Source organism: Macrotis lagotis, chromosome 6 (assembly GCF_037893015.1).
Source record: "Macrotis lagotis isolate mMagLag1 chromosome 6, bilby.v1.9.chrom.fasta, whole genome shotgun sequence".
Taxonomy (NCBI): Eukaryota; Metazoa; Chordata; class Mammalia; order Peramelemorphia; family Peramelidae; genus Macrotis; species Macrotis lagotis.
Genome location: NC_133663.1, coordinates 228,196,373 through 228,217,349, shown reverse-complemented (window position 1 = coordinate 228,217,349; position 20,977 = coordinate 228,196,373). Strand labels below are relative to the sequence as shown.

The window sequence follows — 20,977 nt, the reverse complement described above, 5'->3', positions numbered from 1 at the left end:
TATCTTTGCCAAGAAAAGCCCAGATGGACTCAGGAAAATGGGACAGGACTGAAACAACCAAATAACAGGAGATACTTTGATACCTTCCTGTGTTTATTTTCACACTCTTTCCTCAACACTTGGATCCTCTTAATTTTCCTCTCATCCCCATCATGCCTTCCAATTATGAATGGCTTTCAGTAATTAATAGGGAGGGGGAGTCTTACCACTTTGACTTGCTATACCACATATGGATAAAAAAGAGATTGGGACTCCTGCTTCTTTTCAGATCCATTTTCTTGGGCGGGGAGCCAAGATGGCAACAAGAGAGGATCATCTCTGAGGTGCTCTCTCTTACAACTTATAAGCTAAGGACTCTAACTAAATTTTTTGAGAGACAGAACCCACAGAGGGATCCAATGAGGCAGTTCACCAACCCAAGGTAGCCTGCAAAAGAGAAGAAAAGCTCCACTCCACGGGGTTGGAGGGTGCGGCTGCCAGAGTGAAGGAACTTCAGCCTCCTGGAGGCAGCCCCAGGGCGCTGGGAGCCAGGGCTCACAGCAGCGGGGGCATTTCCTGACCTACACCCCAGGAAGCACTAGGCACAACTTGGGGGATCAGTGGGGGACCTCTGCTAGAGCTAGCACTTGAAGCCCAGCCCTCAGGGCACACAGTGAGCAGTGTGGCCAAGGCAGCCCAGATACAGGAACAGGGAGCAGAAGCTGGTAAGCAGGATCCTCAGGGCATGAGTGCTGAGCCTAGGGAGGGGCCTGGAGAGAAACTACAGAGCTCTGTCCTCTATCCCTGGAACAGGACTCTGGGGCTCTGACCACATTCAAATCCTGATCGCAGTGTAGGCCCCCCATAGAACAGCAGGACCCCCCCACCTCAGCCCTGTGGCAGAGGGGAGAACTTATGGTCATTCACAGACCAGGAGGGAAGACAGAGCATCTCACATGAAGATAGTTGTTGGGGGGGTGGTGTCCCAAGAGAAATGAGTAAGCAGAGAAAAAAGAGGGACACCATTGAGAAATACTTTGCCTGTGATCCCAAGAAGGATCAAAACACTCGATCTGAAGATGAGGAAGTACAAGCTCCTGCATCTAAAGACTCCAAGAAAAAAAGAAATTGGGATCTGGCTATGATAGAGCTCAAAAAAGACTTTGAAAATCAAGTGAGGGAGATAGAAGAAAAATTGGGAAACGAAATGCAGGAAAAACATGAAAAAAGAGGTCAGCAGCTTAGTCAATTGGATCCAAAAAAATGCTGAAGAAAATAACATGTTAAAAACTAGCATAGGTCAAATGGATAAAATCAAATGGATAAAACAGTTCAAAAACTTATTGAAGAGAAGAATACTTTAAAAAGCAGAATTGGGGGCGGCTAGGTGGCATAGTGGATAAAGCACTGGCCTTAGAGTCAGGAGTACCTGGGTTCATTGCAGGGCAATGGAATTGGGGTGGCTTGCATGGGGTCACACAGCTGGGTTATTGTTGGGTGTCTGGGGCTGGATTTGGGCTTGGGTGCTCCTGGCTCCAGGGCCGGTGCTCTATCCGCCACCACCTGGCCATACCTACAATTATTACTATTATTTTTTAATTTTAATTTTTTTCTCTCCCCTTTAATTTATCGCTCATGTGGGTCTATATTTTTGGGGGAGGAGGGGGTATTATGTTTACTCTTAAACAAGAATATTTTATTAATGTATAAAAAACATTATTTGCTCGAAATAATAAATCAGATCCATTTTTTGATATTTTGTATTTCCAATTACATGACATAAAAGTTTTAAAATATTTATCCACTTGCTAATATATATACATAAATGTTGCACTATTTTCTTCCACCTTCCCTCCCCCACATCAGTGGCAAATTGTCTAGTGAATGCTGTACATGTACATTTGTGTTTAACATATTTACATGTCAGTCATTTTGTATAACAGGAATTAGGGCTAAGGGAGAAAGAAAGCCATGGGATAGGAAGGGAAAACATAAGAGAAATTTTAAAGAAGTGAATTCAGATTCTGTGGTTTTTTTTTTTTTATCTGGATGTGGATGGCATTGTCCAAAACAGGTCTCCCAGGGTTATCCTAACTCTCAGATCCATTTTCTTTTTTGGCAAGGCAATGGGGTTAAGTGGCTTGCCCAAGGTCACACAGCTAGGTAATTATTAAGTATCTGAGGCCAGATTTGAACTCAGGTACTCCTGACTTCAGGGCCGGCTCTATCCACTGAGCCACCTAGCTGCCCCTCAGATCATTTTCTAAAGGAAAATAGTAGCTCTTTCCCATTTAGATATTAATATGAAGAAAAAGAGGATTTAGTCCTGTCTCCCTTTCTGAATTTTTCTTCCACACTGATACCTTGCTCCAATCTACCAGGCAGTAATTATTTTTTTCTGGGTAATTTATCATTTTATTAATAATGTCAGTAGGGGCAGCCAGGTGACGCAGTGGATAGAATACTTGCTTTGGAGACAGGAAGATAGGAGTTCAAATTCAGCTCAAATGCTTAATACTAGCTCTGTGATCTTGGGCAAGTCACTTAACCCTTATTGCCTCACATCCAGGATTATCTCCAGTTGTCCTGATTTGTATCTGACCATGGGACCCAGAAGGCTCTGGAGGAGAAAATTAGACTGGTGACTTAGCTCAGTAGCCTCTCACTCAAATCCAACTCACACACTTATCATGGCATAACCTCCCTATTATCATGGTCTTCTTTGACAACAAAGGACAAATATTATCATCATTATTATCATCATCATCATCAATAATGCTAGCATATTACCAATAAAATAGGTCAGGACACTCTTGAATGCCAAAGACAAATTCTAGCGGTGGGGCTCAGTTTGCATGGCCTTGGAAAAGTGGGTGTTCCTGAGAATGGCTTATTTAACTTACCTTCTCATACAGAAAGATCACGTATGTTATTAACAGCAAATGATATGGGGAGATACAGAATTCCTTTTTTTTCTAAAGTCTTCATTTCAAGGTTCAGGCAATAGTATTTTTGATGTGATCTGTATTTGCTGTGCTGTCAGGATCAATTACATCTTAAGACTCCATGTCTTTAATTATAGTCTTATACCTTTAACCTCCATAAAGAACAGATCATAAATATATTTTTCATTTATATACATCCAACATTCTTAAAGTCCAACTTCAATTGAATAAAAAGAAAACTGAAAAATTATTTGCTTCAGAGGAAAGCATCTAATAAAGTTTTTCACTTTAAACAAGGAGTCCAGTGTTTGTTTGTCCAGGGTATCTTTGACTATAACTATTCAATTCTCTGCCCACTCATTGTTACTTCTTTCTGATTTATGTTCCTTACCAAGTCTATTTTCTGTCCCAGGCTGCCTCTGAAGTTCTAAACTTCTTACTGACTTAATTCCCAGGTCTTCTCTAAGATCCTGACTTCTTATGTCAGTTGGAACCAAAACGTGAAAGCCTTAGATGTTTGCAGAATGAACATGGCTCTCTCTGTGTAGAGCTGAAGTTTTCTGCTTGAGTGAAAAAACCTCTGGCTTTGGTTAGAACTAAGAATGAATGTGGATGCCAAGAATTATAGTGAAATAAAACATTCTATTCATTACTAAAATCTAAGTCTGCATGGAGGAAAACTTATAGCTACTCTAGGCTAAAAGGCTGTATGGAATATTTAGATCATGTTTTGATAAACATCACTTTCTTTTCTAAGAAATTCTGGCATGAGGATAAAAAAATAATAGACTTTTGGTCAAATTTTCATGTTTGCTTGGTATCTAAAAAATAAATCTGTATAAAGCTGAAGTATTTAGAATCCTTAAGTGATTATTTTGTACAGCTAAGTTGAAACAATCATGCATTCTGAAATGTTTATTTAATAGTATTGTGTAAACTTATCACACATGTAACAAAACACTAACAAGCTTTAGCTTTTAGCTCCAGTTCCTGATAAGAAAATCTGAACTTTGTGTTCAGTTTGGGACACCTCATTTTTTGTAGGACCATTTGCAAATTAAAGAGTCCTTCAGAGGTGGGTGATTAAAATGACAGGTCTTTGGATATTGTCATTATGAGGAACAATTAGAAAGAATCAACTATTCAATTTACAGAAGATTGAAGATGCTTATCCTGGAGAATGAGGCATAAAAACTGTTTTCAAATATCTGGAAGAATGATATATAAATGAAGGATGAGAGATTTAGTTTGCATAGTTTCAGAGTGGAGAAAAGAAACTACTGGATTCTATTAAAAAATTGATGGGACATTTCAGTAGTCTACAACCTCTTTATCATCAGGAATATTCCAATAGAACTAGCAAGCTCTAAAGCAGAGGTGTCAAACATATGGCCCAAGTAATCTGCAACACTCCCAAATGCGGCCCAAACTAGAGTAAAATATAATAGGGAAATCTTTAAAACATAAATACAAATACAATAAAACATAGATAACATTTCAAAACTAGGTCAATATGAGCCTCACAGGGATCCTTATGTATAGATAGGTAGCCCCCATTTCTATTTCATATATTGAGTGGGAAGACCATATAACTTTTTGGTCCTACTAATGTGCTTTTTTTTGTTTGTTTCTGTAAGGCAAGGAGCTTAAGGTATTTACCCACGGTCACACAACTAGGTAATTATTAAGTGTATAAGGTCACATTTGAACTCCAGTCCTTCTGACTTGAGGGTCAATGCTCTATCCCCTGTGCTACCTAACTGCCCCCCCCCACTAATACACTCTTGATCCAGCAATTTCAAATTATGCCCAAAGATCAATAAAATTGTGCACACCTTTTGATCCAGCATACTAAATCACTGGACTACCACTTGGTCTGAATCCCAAAGAGATCACAAAAAAGGTGAGAAAACTCCACATAAACAAAAATATTCATAGCAGCTATTTTTGCAGTGGCAAAGAACTGGAAATTGAGGGATTGCTCGTTAATTGGGGAATGGCTGAATAACTTGTGGCACTGAATGAAATAGAATATTATTGCTCTATAAGAAATGCAGGTGGATTTCAGAAAAATTTGGAAAGACTTACATGAACGTATGCTGATTGAAGTGAGCAGAACCAGGAGAATATTGTATATAGTATAATAACAACATTGTCTTGATGATCAAATTCTGCTCAGCAATAGTGATTAAGGACAACTTTGAAAGATTTGTGATGGAAAATGCCATCCCCACCCATACAACTATGGAGTCTAAATACAGATGAAAGCATATTTTCACTTTTTTAAAATGTGTTTCTTGTTTTTTCCTTCTCATGGTTTTTCCCTTTTGTTCTGTTCTTTTTTTCTTAGTATGACTAATGTGGAAATATGTGCAACATGATTACTTGCTATCCTAGGGTGGCATGAGGGAAGGGTAGGAGGGAGAGAACTTTACAAAAATGAATGCTGAGGGGTGGCTAGGTGGCACAGTGGATAGGGCATTGGTCCTGAAGTCCGGAGTACTGGCCTCAGACACTTAATAATTACCTAGCCGTGTGGCCTTGGGCAAGACACTTAACCCCACTGCCTTGCAAAAAAAAAAAAACCCTGAAGAAAATGAATGCTGAAATCTATATTTCCTTATAATTGGAAAAATAAATGAATAAATTTTTTAAAAAATTTCAACACTTAAGATTATATGATGTGGACAAAGAAGGGAAATAACCTATCTAGAACCAAGCAAGGGTAAAGATGGTCAGTGTTATACCTGTGCTTTAACCAGAAAAGTATAAAAAAAATGTTGAGAAAACTCCAAATGAATAACCTTCCTTATAAAAGAAAAAAAATCTATTTTAACTATGAACTAACTCACAGTCTAGCAGAAAATTATTAAATTCTTGATGCTTTTTATCAGCCAGAAATCTAACCCCTGGGTAGGTAGTCTATGCTTAATGCCTTCATTATGATGTGATGTTTTAGGTATTGTTCTGTAATACTCAAATTGGCCACAGACTTGTAGAAATCATACATTGGAAAATCAAGCTTAGGCCCCTTAGCCCTTTTAAAAGAGAAACAGATAAAAATTCATAAATATTCTATTGTATAATTCAAGAACTTTTCAGAAAAAGTGTCATATTTATTAATCCCACTATGGGGAATTTCCAGTATGCTTGGGAGAGGCATCTCTGATGGATGAGTCATGGCTTTTCCAGTATTAGTTAATTCCCCAAGATATTTTCAGAGTTTTAAAAACTCTGTTAAGACACAAAAGGATCACCTGTTACAGGAACAATGTTCTTTGCCACTTCAGAAGCAGGTTGATTAATACTCACAGCTCCAGCTCAAGCTTTTACAAATTTAAGAAAAGGTAATAAATGAAAAATGTGGGGTTGATGTGGGTTAAATTTAAGGACATACTACTACTCTAGACTTATGATTTCCTTGAGTATGATTTATTTTATAGAGAATGATATAGAATATAGATATTTGTACTACCTGAAGACATGAAGCATTGCACTTGATTGATAAGGAGAAAAAAAACTGGAAAGTATCTCCTTATAAACTATGCAAATGTGTGTTTTTAAAAAAAAACCAATTAAATTATGGGAATGGTAATTATAAGTCAGGGCATCATCTGGACTCTCAAGAGGAAAAGAATATTATATATTTTAGGCAAGGAACATTTAGATCATGTTTATATAAAAAGAGTTTTCCCTGTTATAAAAATTCTGGGATGAGGAAGATAAAAATATGTCTATAGCCTTCTGGTCATATTTTAACTTACAGGTAAGTGAATTTTGAATTTTGAACTGAGTGTCCAAGTATAAATTGAAAACCAAGTAATGAGATTTGAAATTGATGAAGGTATTACATTGGTCTCAGAGCAAGTGCTGAAATGTTAAGCTAAGTGTTCTTAGGGAGAAACATGCCAAAAGTGAGTCAGTCTTTTCAACATCATTTGATTGATGTGTTAATCTTCTGAGGTCAGCACAGGTCCATAAAGGCAAAAAAACAGTAACAATTTATTTAAGAGAGAGATAGCTTTTATAAATGGACTTTTATATCATTTTGTGGATTTCTATGGTTCTGAGAAGTGGAATTTCATTCCTTTACTCAAGAAAAATCTTTGCTAAGTCAATTCCATTAGTCTGTCTTTAAAGAAAAAAAGGTTAGGCACTGAAGTCCAAAAAGTACAATTTTTTAGAATATAAAATTCAGGTTCTTCAAAGATGATTAAGTAGTGAATATATAAAACCAGATCTGGTGATTGAATCACCTAATTCAGAGGTAATATTACAACTGTGTCTTGTTTGACACAGGCATTAAGTCCAGTGGTAATTTATAAGACCTGCAGGGCTAGAAGAAATGTTAGAAGTCATTTATCTCCAATCTTTATTTTATAGATGAAGAAACAAACCAAGACAAAATAGGGAACTTGTTTAATTGCCTTCTGATTTAAAGACGTAAGAAAATAGTGTAAAAGAAGGAAACCCAGGGATTACGAAGAGAAACTAAATGAAGTGGAACATAATAGTAATTAAAATAAAAACACTTCAACAGGCAGATGATGATTGCTTTCTATATGAAGTAAGGTTTTTATTTTATTAAAATAAAACTGTCCAAGTCTAATGAGTAACATCTTCTATCTATCCATATAGGTTGCAAATACATGGGTCTTAAGAACACTTTGAATGTTCATTAATTTTTTTTTTAATTTTTGCAAGGCAATGGGGTTAAGTGGCTTGCCCAAGACCACACAGCTAGGTAATTATTAAGTGTCTGAGGCCAAATTTGAACTCAGGTACTCCTGACTCCAGGGCCAGTGCTCTATCCACTGTGCCACCTAGCTGCCCCCTGTTCATTAAAAAATTTATCCAAATTTACAAATAAAAATTGCCTAAGGAAAGGCTTTATCTCAAGTACATCAGAATGAATAAGAACTCTGAAGTCTGTTGCAACATCTTTAACATTATACCCTAATTTTAAGAGCACAGATTTTATGGTATAACAAATTAAAGACAAACACTACCAACAGTTTCTTGCAAATAAGACTTCAATGTTTGCTGTGATGGGAGATGGAATCTAAAACTGATGTGCTTCATTTTAGAACAAACATATCATAATTAAAGAACTATCTTGTTTCAACAAATATTCTCTTTAATCTTGAAGGTTTCTGTCAATTCATGTTATCAAACAAACAAGAACTTCTGAGATACAAAAACTTAGATATGCAAATATGATAAACTATTTAATACAGCAACACCTTACTCTGAAATTTATAATCTTTATATCTAGCACAATGAAAATGTTTAAAATTCACAAAAGATTGATCAATGTAGTTTAGAATATCTTACATATATTAATACAATGGAATTTTTAAAAATCAAAGAAAATATAACAGAAGAATTATCACTTTACAATATAAAGAGATATTCAAAATATGCTAAATTTCTTCTTGAACTTGGTTAAGTGGACTGAAATAGATCCAAGTTTCAAAAGGTAAATATCCTTTCTTGGAAGCTAGAAAAAATGTAAAGTTGGGAGAGATGCACCAAAATAGAAAGAAGGGAAGAGGATCAATAACTCCTGGAGTCTCTGTTCACAGAACAACATGCTCATTAAACTGGGTACCTGGAGGCACAGCTGGGTGTTTGATGCTAGCCAGGGCTTCATGTAGCTCATAGCTTCAGAGGAATAACAGGCCAGTACTTAGGCTGTTTTTTATCACAGTTCTTATCAAAAGTGAGCTGCATGGCTGTCTCCATGGCCTGGATCTTGGAAGCACTATCCCCATACAATTTCTTCATCTCTACCATGCGCCTTTCTCCTGGCCTCTCCGAGGGTGGCTGCACAGAGCGACCTGTGGTTGGGTGCAGGTCATGGTCGGCTTCTACATAAATATCTTGGTATTCTGCCTCCAGCTGTTGTTGTCTTTCTAAATAAACAAACATGCAAAGAAAGCATGGTGAATGATCTGGCTGACAACTAACTAGTCATGCTTCAGTGCTGCTAATGTTCCATATCTTGGTTTTAAAATCAAGATAAATGCATTTCTAATGCCTGTCTGAGCAAGCTGAGATGATGTGCTCATTAGATTCTGATGCATGATGTAGCTCATTATCTACTTATTTATGAAGCTCATTACACACTTATCAAGGTGCTGTGAGATGATGGTAAGAGGGGGAAAAACCAGCATGGAGTAAAATCAAATCACTCTGAAATGAGCCTTGAAAACACCGGAGAAAAAAACTTATTCAACTTCCCCTTCCCCTGACCGCTCTAACAAGTATAGTTGTAGTAGCCTGCATTTTACACAAATGTAATACCATAATGAAAAGCTTCCAAGGAAATCTATGTTGTTTAAATTCCCAGTCTCAGATAGTCACCTGTTCTTTGTTTATTGAAAAAACTGGAGGTTTAGGTCATAATTGAAATTCATAAAAGAATAAAAATTTATAAGTTTAAATTCATACTATAAAAGGTAAAATAAGGTGATATGAGGAAAAAAGTTCTAAACTGCAGAACTCAAAAATCATGTATAATATTCCCACTATCTGCTTCCTGTCCTAATAATAATAATAGTAAGAATTTTTGTTATACTAGCTAGTAGGTATATAGCATTTATCATGTATGAGGTACTAAAGTGTGCTACACACTTCACAGTTATTATCTCACCTGGTTTTCCCAACACATAGGTCTGAGGTTGTCTTTCACTCAAGCCTTTGTGACTCGAGACCCAGAGCTCTGGGCACTGTACCCCTCATCTCATTGCTTGGATATGTTAACACTTCATGTCCTCAGACCCCCACAAGCCCTCACTGTGACCTCATGGAGTTCCTAACTCATTCTCCACAGGCCTGATTCCAACCCTTCTCTTTCTTCCTCAAAGCTTTCATGCCCCCTCCTCCCCAGGTGAGAATCTGATCTCTTGATTGAGAAAATTGAGTATGTACAAGGTGAACTCTCTCTTTTCCTTTTCTATCTCAAAACTCCCTATTATCACTCACCACTTTCAGTCAGTCAGCATTTAAGTTCTTAGCTGTGCTAAGCTATAGAAATATAAATACAAGCCCTCAAGAAGATTCTATTCAAATGAGGAGACAACTTGTAAAAGGAAGACAAAAAGGGGAGGTAGACAGACAAAGGTCCCATCATAGGGGCCTGGTTCAGGGTGCAGTATAGAGAAGAAGGAGATAGGGCTGGGGCTTGGGACAGAGATTACTGAATGTAATCTGAATGTAATTCAAATGTCTGAATTCTAGGACTAGAAGCTTTTCCCCAGTCTGTACCAAAAAGATGACCCCTCTCTTGCCAAAGTCCCAATGGTCCCTTGGTTCCTTTTCCCTTCTGGAATCTTTAGCAGAATGTGTCCTCAATCATCCCTTGACTCTTTAAATTTTCAACCTCTCACTATCAAATGGCTCTTACTCTACTGCCTTCAAATATGTCCAATCTCTCATAGTTTAAACAAACACAAACCCCAACCTTTTCTCAGTCAAAATCCTTGACAAAGCAGTTTAAATTCACTGACCCTTTCTCTTCTCTCATGAGCTCCTCCAACTTTTTGCAATTTAGCTCCCAATCTCATCACTCAACTGATACTGCTTTGTCCAAAGTTACTAAAGATCCCTTTTGTTTTTTAGAATAAATCACTGATAACTTGCTTTTTAAATATCACCAATATTTCTCAATATCACTCCTTTCCTCAAAAGCTATCTTATTTAAAAAATATTTTTCAAGAAAAAAGAGGAAAAAGTGAGCAAAACAAAGAAATACACTGCAAGAATGAGGATATATGCAAGGTACAACTCCACAGATCTCCCACCTTTGCAAATAAGGTGGGGATGGTTCTGCTATCTTTTTCTTTTAAAACATGCTTCTTTTCTGTAATTTTGAAACATTCACATTTGACTGTTTTATGGTTGTTCTTTTCCTTTTACACTGATGGAGTCACTGTTTATATTGTTTGCTTTGCTTACTCAAAGTTCATATAAATTTTTCCATGCTTCCCTCTATTCATTTTATTATTTCTTACAGTCCAGTAATATTCCATTAAAATCAAATACCACAGTTTTTGGATTTCACTTTATTTCTAATTCTTTGCTATCACAAAAAGTGCTGCTATAAATATCCTAGGGTATATGAGGACTTTCTTCTAATCAATAGCCTCTCTGGGATATGAGCCTAGTAGAAGAATCTCTGGGTCAAAGGGCAAGGATATTTTTGCGTTGATTCATAGCTCTACCAAAAATGTAGTCTTCTAATAAGCCTTCCAACACCTACTATTCCCATCTTTATTGGGTGTGAGGTAAAAATCCTACGACAGTTTTGATCTGCATTTCACTTATTATCAATGATTTGGAGCATTCTCCAAATAATAGTTTGCAATTCTTCTTTTGAGGTTTGCTTTTATCCTTTGACCAGACATGTACAAGAGACTTTTGATTACAGAAATTATATACACAGACATACATATATGTTGATTATTTATATACCTTGGATACCAAATCAGAGAAATTCGATATAAAGATGTTCATTCCCATCCAACTGCTTCATTGTATACTCTAAAGTGCATTAATTTTGATTTTGTAGAAGCTTTTGTAATTGTCTCTATCCCTTATTTAGTTAAGGTTATATATTCTAGCTTTAGCTATGAAAGATAAATAAGCTGCTTTTCTTTTAATTTTTTTTTGCAAGGCAATGGGGTAAGTGGCTTGCCCAAGGCCACACAGTTAGATAATTAAGTGTCTGAGACTGGATTTGAACCCAGGCTCCTGACTCTAGGGCCGATGCTCTATCCACTGTGCCACCTAGCTGCTCCCTTTTAATTTTTTGATATTAATTTTTAATATTAAGATTAGGTGTCCATTAGAATGGTTTGTGGAAAGCAGCATAATTCTACCTTCTGTTACAGTGCCTCTCTCAGCAGTTTTAAAAAATCAAATATGTGGTTCTTTTCTAAGTAATGTTTTCTGATTGACCACTGGGTTATTGAATTTCTGATTCTCCCTCATCTAGACTGTTCCACTGATCTACTTCCTGATTTTCAAATCAGTAGTAGATGGCTTTGATGGCTTCTACTTTGTTATATAATTTTAGTCTAGAGGTATTCTTTCATCCCTTCCTCTTTTCATTATTTTCCATGATATTTGTGTTCCCCAAATACATTATTATTATTATTATTATTATTATTATTATTATTACTACTACTACTACTATTATTATGTCCTTTCCTTTCTCATGGATTTCAATATAACCTCTATGCAGATGACTCATAGGACCTCACAGCCCTGGTCATTGTGTTGGGCTCTAGAACACAAACCTGATCCCAGCTTTTTTCCTAACCTCTCTGGGAATCACTTCCCTTCCAGGACTCTCAAGTCCAGCCACACTGGTCTTCCCTCTGATCCTCACACAAGACACTTAATCTTCTGAGTCCCTATCCTTGCACTGGCCTTCCAATTAGCCTGGAATGATGTTTTCTATTTTTAGCTCTGCCTAAGAGAGTCCCTTTCTTCTTTGAAGACTCACATCAAGTACACCTTCTGTAGGAAGCCTTCTTGATCCTCTCTTCCCTCTCTCAAATTATCTTGTATTTAATTACTTTGTATATATTTGTATTTTCTCAATTACTCTTTAATTTGTTTAATATATATATATGTATATATGTATATGTATGTGACTGCCCCATTAGAAGGCAAGTTCTTTATGAGTAGGACTGTTTCACTCTCTCATCTCCAGTGCCTAGAATAGTGCTTGGCACACCAGAAGTGTCTTTAATATTGATGCTGATTGATCAATTGATTAAAGAAAAATACTGGCAATTATAAAAATAGCAGTGGCAATAAATGCAGTTATGAGATACTGATACATAAGAAGGCCTCAAAGATCAATACAGATCTGACAAAGAAAGGTTAAGTAAGCTGAAAATTGTCAAAGGTAAAAGAGCAAACTAAAGGTAGTTCTGGAAACGAAATCCAAGATGGTGGACTTCTATGCTCTATGTTCTAGAATCTGTAGCCATGCACCAAAAAGTACATTTTAACATTCTGAGATCTCAATTTTCATTGAAATATCTACTACTGAAACTATTCCAGCCCAGGTAATTATATTCTTTTAATTCTAAATTCTTATCATAATTTAAGAGGGACCATTAAAAGCACTTGCTGAGTTCTTAACATTCTTCTAGGAGTTTCAACAAGGATAAAACCTGTTTTTCACTCTTATCCAATAAAAAGTTAAATAATTTAATGTTTTAGAAATACTTTTCCCTCAATTCATCTATGATAAAATAAAGTTTAATAATATTGATACTCTTTATTTTGTTACTGACAGTAATAAAACAGGCACAATAATGTAGTAGAAGAGAGATGATGAACGACCATTTTATATAGACTTGGTAAAGTTATCTATTAGTAAAAACAGAAAAGCTGCCATTTTAGGATTCTTATATACCCCCAGGACTATGCATACAAAGAGACTTATTAATGAGATGCATGTAAGATGAAAAGGAAGCAAGCAGACAAATATAATTTCATTTTCAAGTCAAATAAACTAGCAATCACCACTTCACAATCTCTTTGATGGCATAAAACACAAACCATAGGTCAGACAAAAAGAAACTTTTTTTTATTTTTATTGTTTTAGGTTTTTGCAAGGCAATGGGGTTAAATGGTTTGCCTAAGGCCACACAGCTAGGGAATTATTAAGTGTCTGAGGCTGGATTTGAACTCAGGTACTCCTGACTCCAGGGCCGGTGCTCTATTCATTGCGCCAACTAGCCACCCTAAGAAACATTATTTAATGGAAATTATATTTTAGAGTACTAATGACACTACTGACAAAAAAGACCATCATGAAAATTATCAGAGCTTAAGAGTACCAACATTAATTCTTCACAGAGAGAAATTCAACAATGAACTTGTAAGAATTTATAGATTAGACTGTCATTTCCTTATACTTAGTGTTTTTAATGCAAGTGGGAAAATGTAGGGATGGGAGTTGAAAAACATGGTGTAGGAAGAGGGATGAGGAGGAGTCAGGGGCTTATAGATTACACAGAAGCTTCCAGTGTCATGAATATTTTCCTCAAGAAAAAAATGTCAAAAGGCACCAAACATGGCAAACGCAAATAAATCAAAAAATTGAAATAGATTATATTTCAATAGACAGGAAAAGACTTGCTAGAGATCTAAGTATTATTCCTGAATCAGCTGTTTCTGTACAGTTAGATAATCATCCTGTCAAAATTAAAAACCAAATTAGTAAAGAATAATAATAATAATGAGAAAAAGATGCAGTATACAATTGAAATAATTCAATTTTAAACTATTTAAATGTAATTTACAATTAAAAGTCAGAAACGGACAATAGAAATAACCAATTAAAATACTTTTAAAAAGAAATTTAATCAATGTAAATTAACTGCTAAAAGGAAATCCAATCACTCAGGAAATCCTAGTTAGCAAACATTTGACTTTCTTGCCAAAGGGAAAATGGCCACCAAAGTCAACAATGAATTAGAATATAAATTTGTTTGTAGGAGCATGATGGACAGTTATGAGCAGCATTTTCTCATAAAACAGAGAAAAACAGTGGAGGGTAAATCCAGTTTAAAGAAAGCATTGTAAGAGATCCAACTAAGCAAGGGTATTTAAGGAAGGAAATAAAATGGAAGGACAACAAACAGAATAAAAATGGAAACAATTTGCAAAAATGATTATAATAGTTTTCCCTGCTGAAGGCAGAAGAGCTACCCCAGTTAGACCTTAACATAATCCCAGATGCTTATAGGGAGTTAGAAAGGTCACTTAAAGGGAGATTCCTGTATGGTGAGACCTTCCAGATGCTTCTGTTGAATGTTAAATGCATCAAGGATCCAGAACATTCAAGAACAATCTTCTGGAAGCTATCTGTAATAAGTCAAAGGAGTTTGATCTAAAGCCACTCACAGAAGAAAGTTGAATTAAAAATTCCTATTGCCCAAATTGCAAAGCTTTTTCAACAGCATGTATATCTGTAGTAGATTGCAGATATGGACAGTAAGACCCAGAGACAGATAAGAAAGGAATGGCCTAGATTGCCTTTGGCAAACTGCAAAATTGCATAAAGCACCCAAGCTTCCCATATTCCAAAGGAACATTTTTAAAATACCAACATTCCTTTAGCATTGCTACACAGTAGTAAAACACAGCCTACAAGTCTCAGAAGACTATCATCTAGAGGGCAATAGAAAAGAGTGTGTGTGTGTGTGTGTGTGTGTGTGTGTGTAAAAAAATCAATGAGGAGCTTCTAATCACAAAGGTAAAAGATGCCATTATGGAACTGCATGACAGTAAGAGAAGATGGGCTGGTCATGTGGTGAGGATAGGTATAACAAATAACTAATAATGATCTACTCTTGGAATACCAGGAAACCAGGACAAAAGACATACCTTTCCTTTGGCACTCTTATCCATAAAAAGTTATGAGAAAATATGGATAAGAGTTCCAAAGGATAGGCAGGAATAGATGAGCTACAATCCCTATCATTACAGGGAACTTCCAAATTAATGAGATCAGAGATCCATTTGAGAGAAGGAGGAACCTACACTTATGTGGAAGGGAATAAACTTTTTATACAGCACCTGTTCTAGGTCAGCTACTGTGCTAAGTGTACTTTCTAGATATTAGCTCATTTGCTCCTCACAACAACCCTGTGAGATAGATGTCATTATTACCTTCATTTTGCAGTTGAGGAAACTGAATCAAATAATGGTTAATTGACTTAGCCAGTCACACATCTAGGTACTTTATCCAGGACACCATGTGGATGTCTCTCACAGAAACACATACTACTAATAACAATCAATCTGGAATTTGGGGTCATGTAACACTTCTATGGAATTAAGTGTCGGAATTACAAGTGAACCAAAATATCTGTAAACCCAGAAAAATAACTCAAGCATTTAGTCACTTTTGTCTCAGAACATCTGTGGTTTATTTTTAATGTGAAAAAAGTTTTGTAGAAGAGCCAAAAGACTGTCAAGCACCGTAAATGAAATATAACTCATGCCTTATTCATGGAAAATAGATATAGGAAGTGACTTACTATAAAATGCAGAACCTAAATATTTGGTCTATTACTACCTTGAGAGAAAGAAAGTTAATGCGCATCTTTGTTACTCTAAGGCTTTCAGCAATATATTGAGCTGACAAGTAAATCACTTGCCCAGATATCCCAGGTATTTAAAAGTCATGCTCAGAAAACTAAGATATCTGTTTGTCTCAGAGGGAGTGGGATTTCTGAAGTGTAGACATCAGACATTTCTAACTATTCCCCTGATGCCCACTTAACTTCCTGGTCTAGAATTTTATGGATAGGAATGGTCCAGAAGAGGTGACTTTATTGCCTTCCTCTAAGCTGCTACATTTATTTAAAACATTTAAAGAAGAACATGTCCCCTTGACAGGTAATACTTGCTGGGTCTGGAGCACCAAGTCTGACAGCCTCTATTGAGTTTCTCTGCTCTCCTTCATCCTCTAAGGTCTGTAGCTTAAGCTTTACACATTCCTGTTTAGGTAAGGGAGATCATATTGACAATGATAAGAACCACTGAAGAGAAGTTTGTTTTATAAAAGGGAAAGGAGAAATGGAGTGATAACTAAATAGTCAAGTGAGTGGCTAGGTTATGCCATGGCCACTTCTAGTATATATTATTATTCTTTCTCTTCCAAAAATAATAAAGACAGGAACCATAAGAAAGCTGTGGGCCTCCTGAGAGGAACTTAGCACCAATAGTGGTTCTCACCAAGAATGTTTTTCTTCAAGGACTACTTTTGTTTTGAATACTTGTATGTTCTATACAATTGAGGAATATAAAACTACTTACTATCAAGGGCCTCACAGTTCTCCCAATCATCCAAGCTAGTAACTTCAGTGCCATCCTTGAGTACTTCCTTATTTTTACCTATCCTATGTATCTAACAGTTAATCTTGTCATTTCAACCCTCACTTAATTAGGTACTTAATGAATATTTGTTGACTGACTTATTGACATGACCTTTCTACACATCCCTTTCTTTCACTTATATACCCAACACCTTAGCCCCTAAAATACAAAAAGTGCTAAACAAATGATTATTGCTTGCTCGATAATTTCAATGGGGGCAAATCTTTGAATCAATACTAATTACAATGCAATATACAAGGTTGGTTTTGGAGGAGGTAAAACAGGGACCTCATGTTTCTTTCTCTAATATCTAAATTTGAACCTGATTCATATCTTCATTTTCCCTTTTCTAGATTAGCTGCAGGAAATCATAATCAAGGTTATATTCCATTTGCACACTAATTATGACATTCAAAGACAAAATTAAAACTGTATTTGAAGATGACTAAACAGCATCCATCACAATAGTGACTGATTTAATCCCTAAAAAGTAGAAAAAAGACTGCAAAATAATGCTAATTCAGAGTCAGAGAAGTAGATTTAAATCCTTCTATTATTGGTTGCTACTTTTAACACTCTAAAATAATAGTTCTTTAACTTATTTGCTTTTTAAAAATTTATTTAAAGCAATGAAATTAAGTGACTTGCCTAAGGTGACACATCTAGGTAATTATTAAGTGTCTGGGACCACATTTGTACCCAGGACCTCCTGACTCCAGGGCTGGTGCTCTATCCATTATGCTACCTAGCTTCCCCTAATTGCTTATCTTATAAAATAAGAAAATTATTTTTTAATTATACACAATTGTATAATTTCCTATTTATCAGCTAATTACTTCCTCTGAAAGCAAGCTTTCTCAATCACTGACACAATTAGTTTCTTTTTTTTTAAGGACAAAAGGTTGAGTCTTAGTTAAACAGCTGTAGAATAATCTGGCCAAAATGTGAAGAACAACTGTTGCTTATGGAGATTCTTATAATTTGGCAGTTTCTTGGATTTGAAATCTTGATTATTTTTAAAATAGGCAGCATGATGCCATGGAAGGAGTACTACATTTGGAGTATGCCTTATTTTAGATCAAACTCCATAGCATACACACACAAAAAAAAGGGGTGGCTAGGTGACGTAGTAGATAAAGCACCGGCCTTGGAGTCAGGAGTACCTGGGTTCAAATCCGGTCTCAGACACTTAATAATTACCTAGCTGTGTGGCCTTGGGCAAGCCACTTAACCCCATTTGCCTTGCAAAATCCTTAAAAAAAAAATTCCATACCACAGATCAAATCCCACCTCAGACACTAATTGTAGTGGCCCTGGCAAGTCCCATAACCTCTCTGAGCCTCAGCTTCCTTATCTGTTAAAATGGGAATAATAATACCTATGTTACCTTCCTCCTAATATGGAAAATTGGGATGATTTATGTAAAATACTTCATAAAGTTTAAGGAATTATATAAATGCCAGTTATTATTCTTAGAGTCTTAAATACCTTAAATATAGCTTGTTGAATATTTTCTACAAATAGGATCTTAATTTGGCAAAATATCTTAATGTAGTAATATGTACCCCATTCAGTCTCCTCCATCCTCCCATATCTTTACTGTTCTCCTTTTCAAGGAGGTATTGTTTTTAAATCATGCTGAGTCACAGAAAGGTCATGAGTGTCCATCAGGCTATTTTCTGTATTAGAATTACAATTATTGAGAGTTATTAGAGCCTTTCTCCCAGGTAAGGACATATCCAGTTTCATCTTATTGGATAATAGTTTTTCAAATAAGTCATGCGTATCCATCTCTTCTGACTAATTAAATTCTCTCTAATAGATTTACATTTCTTGAGAACTGTAAAGTCTTTCTTCCAGGTAGGGATATTGCCAGTTTCATCTTATTTGATAACAGTTTTTTTCCCCCTTCTTCACCCCCCCCCCCCCAATTTTAAGTTTACCTTTTCATGTGTCTCTTGAGTCTCCTGTTCGAAGTCCAAATTTTCTATTAAGCTCTGGTCTTTTCATCAGGAAAAGTTGGAAATTTCCTATTTCACGAAATGTCTACCTTTTGCCCTGGAAGAAAAGGCTCAGTTTTGGCAGATAATGGATTCTTAGCTGCATTCCAATCCCCCTTGCTTTTCGGAATATTGCATTCCAGGCCCTTTGATCCCTTAATGTTGATGCTGCCAGGTCCTGTGTAATCCTTTACTGTGGCTCCTTGGTATTTAAATTCTTTTCTGGCTGCTTGCAGGATTTTCTCTTTTATCTGATATTTCTGGAATTTGGCTACAGTATTCCTTGGTGTTTTCAGTTTGGGATTTCTATCCAAAGGGGATTCATGTATTCTTTCAGTAACTAATTTGCCCCCTGGCTCCATGATATCAGGGCAATTTTCCATCACTAAATCCTGTAATATTGAGTCCAGGCTTTTATCTCTTCAATGTTTGCAGGAAGACCAATAATTTTTAGGTTATCTTTCCTTGAGTTCTCAAGGTCAGTGGTTTTGCTGATGAGGTATTTAACATTTTCTTCTATTTTTTCATTTTGTTTAACAAATTCTTACTGTCTCATGACATCATTGGATTCCATAGACTCCATTCTTTTTTTAGGGAAGAATTTTCTTCATTTACCTTTTGCAACTCTTTTTCCAATTGGTCAATTCTATTTTTGTAAGAGTTTTCCCTTTAATCATTTGAAGTTTTGAGAGAATTATTTTCTTTTTTGTCCAATTGTATTTTCCAAGGATTTGTTTTCTTGTTGCAAGGTGTTAATTTTCTCTTGGGTTTCTTTTCCCAAATTTTCCAATTGATTTTTAAACTCCTTCCTGATTTCTTCAAGGAAATCTTTCTGTGCTGGAGACCAAATCATATTCTCCTCAGGGGTTCTACGCCTCTCTGAATTAGGGTCTTTTCCTTCTAGGAATTTTTCTATGATCCCCCCTTTCTGCTGGCCTTTCTTCATTTTCCTAAGATCTTGTGTTGGGGGAGGGACTGGTTCACAGAGGTTCGGTATTGAGATCCCTAGAGGCTTTACTCACTGAGTGTAATATCTCCTCCCATCCAGTAGGGAGTGCTAGAGGCTGGAACCTTCTCTCCAGCCCTTCCTGTAAGTCCCAGACTGTCAGTCCCATGGCCACACCTCCACTCTCTGGTTGTTTCTCAGAGTGGAGTGGTTCCCACAGCAAAAGCCTCCAGGGCTGCTCTCAGATTCATCCTGCTCTGGCCCCTCCCCCACTGGCTGTTGGCACTCTGCTCTCACCAAACCCCCATCCCCAAAGACAGACCTTGAGGTAAATGTTCTTTTCCTGGCTTCTCTTTCTGGGTTTTGTCGGTGGGACTTCCATTAAGAGGTTTGTTTCATGTTGTTTGAGAGAAGATCAGGAGACCTTAGAACAGGACTTGGCATTTCTCTGCCATCTTGGCTGGAAGTCTTGTCTTTCATTCTCAAAGAAGACCAAGACATCAGGGCAGTAATGCCATGACAAGCACATCTTCTGGATTTGAGTGAGAGGTTCCAGGCTAAGTTACCAGTCTCACTTTCTCCTCTGGAGCCATCTGGGTCCAGTGGTCACATATGAATCAGGACGACTGGAGATGGTCCTGGAGGTGAGGCAACCAGGGTTAAGTGACTTGCCCAAGGTCACAGTTAGCAAATGTCTGAGGCTGGATTTGAACTCCTGTCCTGATTCCAAGGTCAGTGCTCTTTCCACTGTGCCATCATGCATCTTCAACTAGACTATAAGTAGCCTGAGGGTAGGGATAATAAATACTTGATTGACTGAGGCTTGATTGCAAGAATTGCAAGAAAACTCTATTACTTTCTGATACTGCTTGTTTAACAGTACCTTTCTTCCAATTTATTTGCAGATCATGACATCACTTCTTTGATGGCATGGTCCTCTTTAAGAACAAAGGACAAACAACAACCTTTCTTGGCAAATCTGCTAAAATTTGAAAAGTCTGTGTTTTGAGAGTAAGAAATTAATATACATTTCTTTTCTTACCCATATGCATCTTCTATACATCAGAATTTTGAAACTTCCCAGCTAACTAGTCTTCCATAAGTCAGAGTTATTATTTAAGTCTGAGGAAGTTACATAGTCAAAGATAGGTTATATTATTAATGGTAGCATTTTTATTCTCCTGTTTTAAAAATTA

The 20,977-nt window shown here is 36.5% G+C and overlaps 1 protein-coding gene across 2 annotated transcripts in view; it reads right to left on the bottom strand.

Moving 5' to 3' along the window:
* Positions 1-8,139: 8,139 nt before the first annotated feature.
* Positions 8,140-20,977, bottom strand: part of GEMIN8 (gem nuclear organelle associated protein 8) — a 29,444-nt gene continuing 16,606 nt past the window's right edge. For both annotated transcript variants that reach the window (XM_074192421.1, XM_074192422.1), the window contains one exon: positions 8,140-8,839. In XM_074192421.1, the coding sequence (XP_074048522.1) occupies positions 8,583-8,839 (257 nt within the window). In that variant the 3' untranslated portion in view covers positions 8,140-8,582. The remainder of the gene's footprint in view (positions 8,840-20,977) is intronic.